Consider the following 1,021-nt stretch of genomic DNA (forward strand, 5'->3'; position numbering starts at 1 on the left):
TTTTAATAGATTTTATAAAAAATTTTTTTTGTTGATTATGTCCTACTATTAATGTTGATAATATCAAAAATATTTCTTTAAACTTTTTTAATTTAGGGTGATGAATATATATACAAACCAGATTGGGGTGAGCAATTAATTGAAAAACATCAATCAATTATTGGAATGTGTGACATTGCTTCAGAGACATTAGAAGTTGTCGATGGGATTCCATCACATTATTCGCCAGCACAAGTTTTATGGTCTAAAGATGGCAACGATATCTATGGTGTTGTTTTCGAAAATGAGCCTAGACGTTTAGGTTTAATTTATTGTACTAATCGAGAAAGTTATATTTTTTGTCTAGATTCTAAAGGAGAATTCAGTAAGAATTATCAATTTATTTATTTATTTTTTCAATGAATAAGTTATTTGATGTTTAATTACCAAGTTTTCTTATTAATTTTTATGGTTTTAAATTTTCAAAGACATATCATTAGTCATTTTCAAATGTTTTTTCAGAAATATTATCCGAACCTCAAAAATCAGTTCATTCTCCTCGTTTAAGTTTAGATGGAAAAAGTCTTTTCTGGTTACAGAGAGCAGTTGGAGGTGCTCATGGGGGCTGTCATCAGCTCATTAAAATGAATCTTGTCACCAAAGAGGTTAGTTTTTAATGATGTAAATTTTATCGTTAGTAATGTTTTTTTTTTTCAGTATTTACATATATATATATATATTGTTATATTCGGTTCGTTCTTTATTTTTGTAAGTAATGAACAAGCACTTAAAACTATCACAAAACTAATATTAATAAACAAGAACTTATTACAGCTGGACTAAAAATCAAATGAACCAACGCCAAGCTGTGTAGCTTGCCTATATTACTTTGGTCTTTCGTCAGTCAACTGTTTCGAACGTTTAACAATGGGAACTAGCAAACACTTGCAATAAATAAAAGAAATAGTCTTTAGAAGCTTCGCTTCTAAAAAGAACAATTTGAGTCGTCGCCAGTCTTTTGTTTATAAAAGTTGAAATGTGA

The 1,021-nt window shown here is 28.5% G+C and overlaps 1 protein-coding gene across 1 annotated transcript in view; it reads left to right on the plus strand.

The window, feature by feature from the left end:
- Phum_PHUM012930 (acylamino-acid-releasing enzyme, putative) overlaps positions 1-1,021 on the plus strand; it is a gene marked incomplete at both ends in the record, with an annotated part of 5,319 nt that overhangs the window by 1,848 nt on the left and 2,450 nt on the right. Inside the window, 2 exons of the mRNA XM_002422738.1 lie at positions 97-364; positions 502-644. Of these exons, the coding sequence (XP_002422783.1) occupies positions 97-364; positions 502-644 (411 nt within the window). The remainder of the gene's footprint in view (positions 1-96; positions 365-501; positions 645-1,021) is intronic.

Source organism: Pediculus humanus, genomic scaffold (genome assembly GCF_000006295.1).
Source record: "Pediculus humanus corporis 1103172107371 genomic scaffold, whole genome shotgun sequence".
Taxonomy (NCBI): domain Eukaryota; kingdom Metazoa; phylum Arthropoda; class Insecta; order Psocodea; family Pediculidae; genus Pediculus; species Pediculus humanus.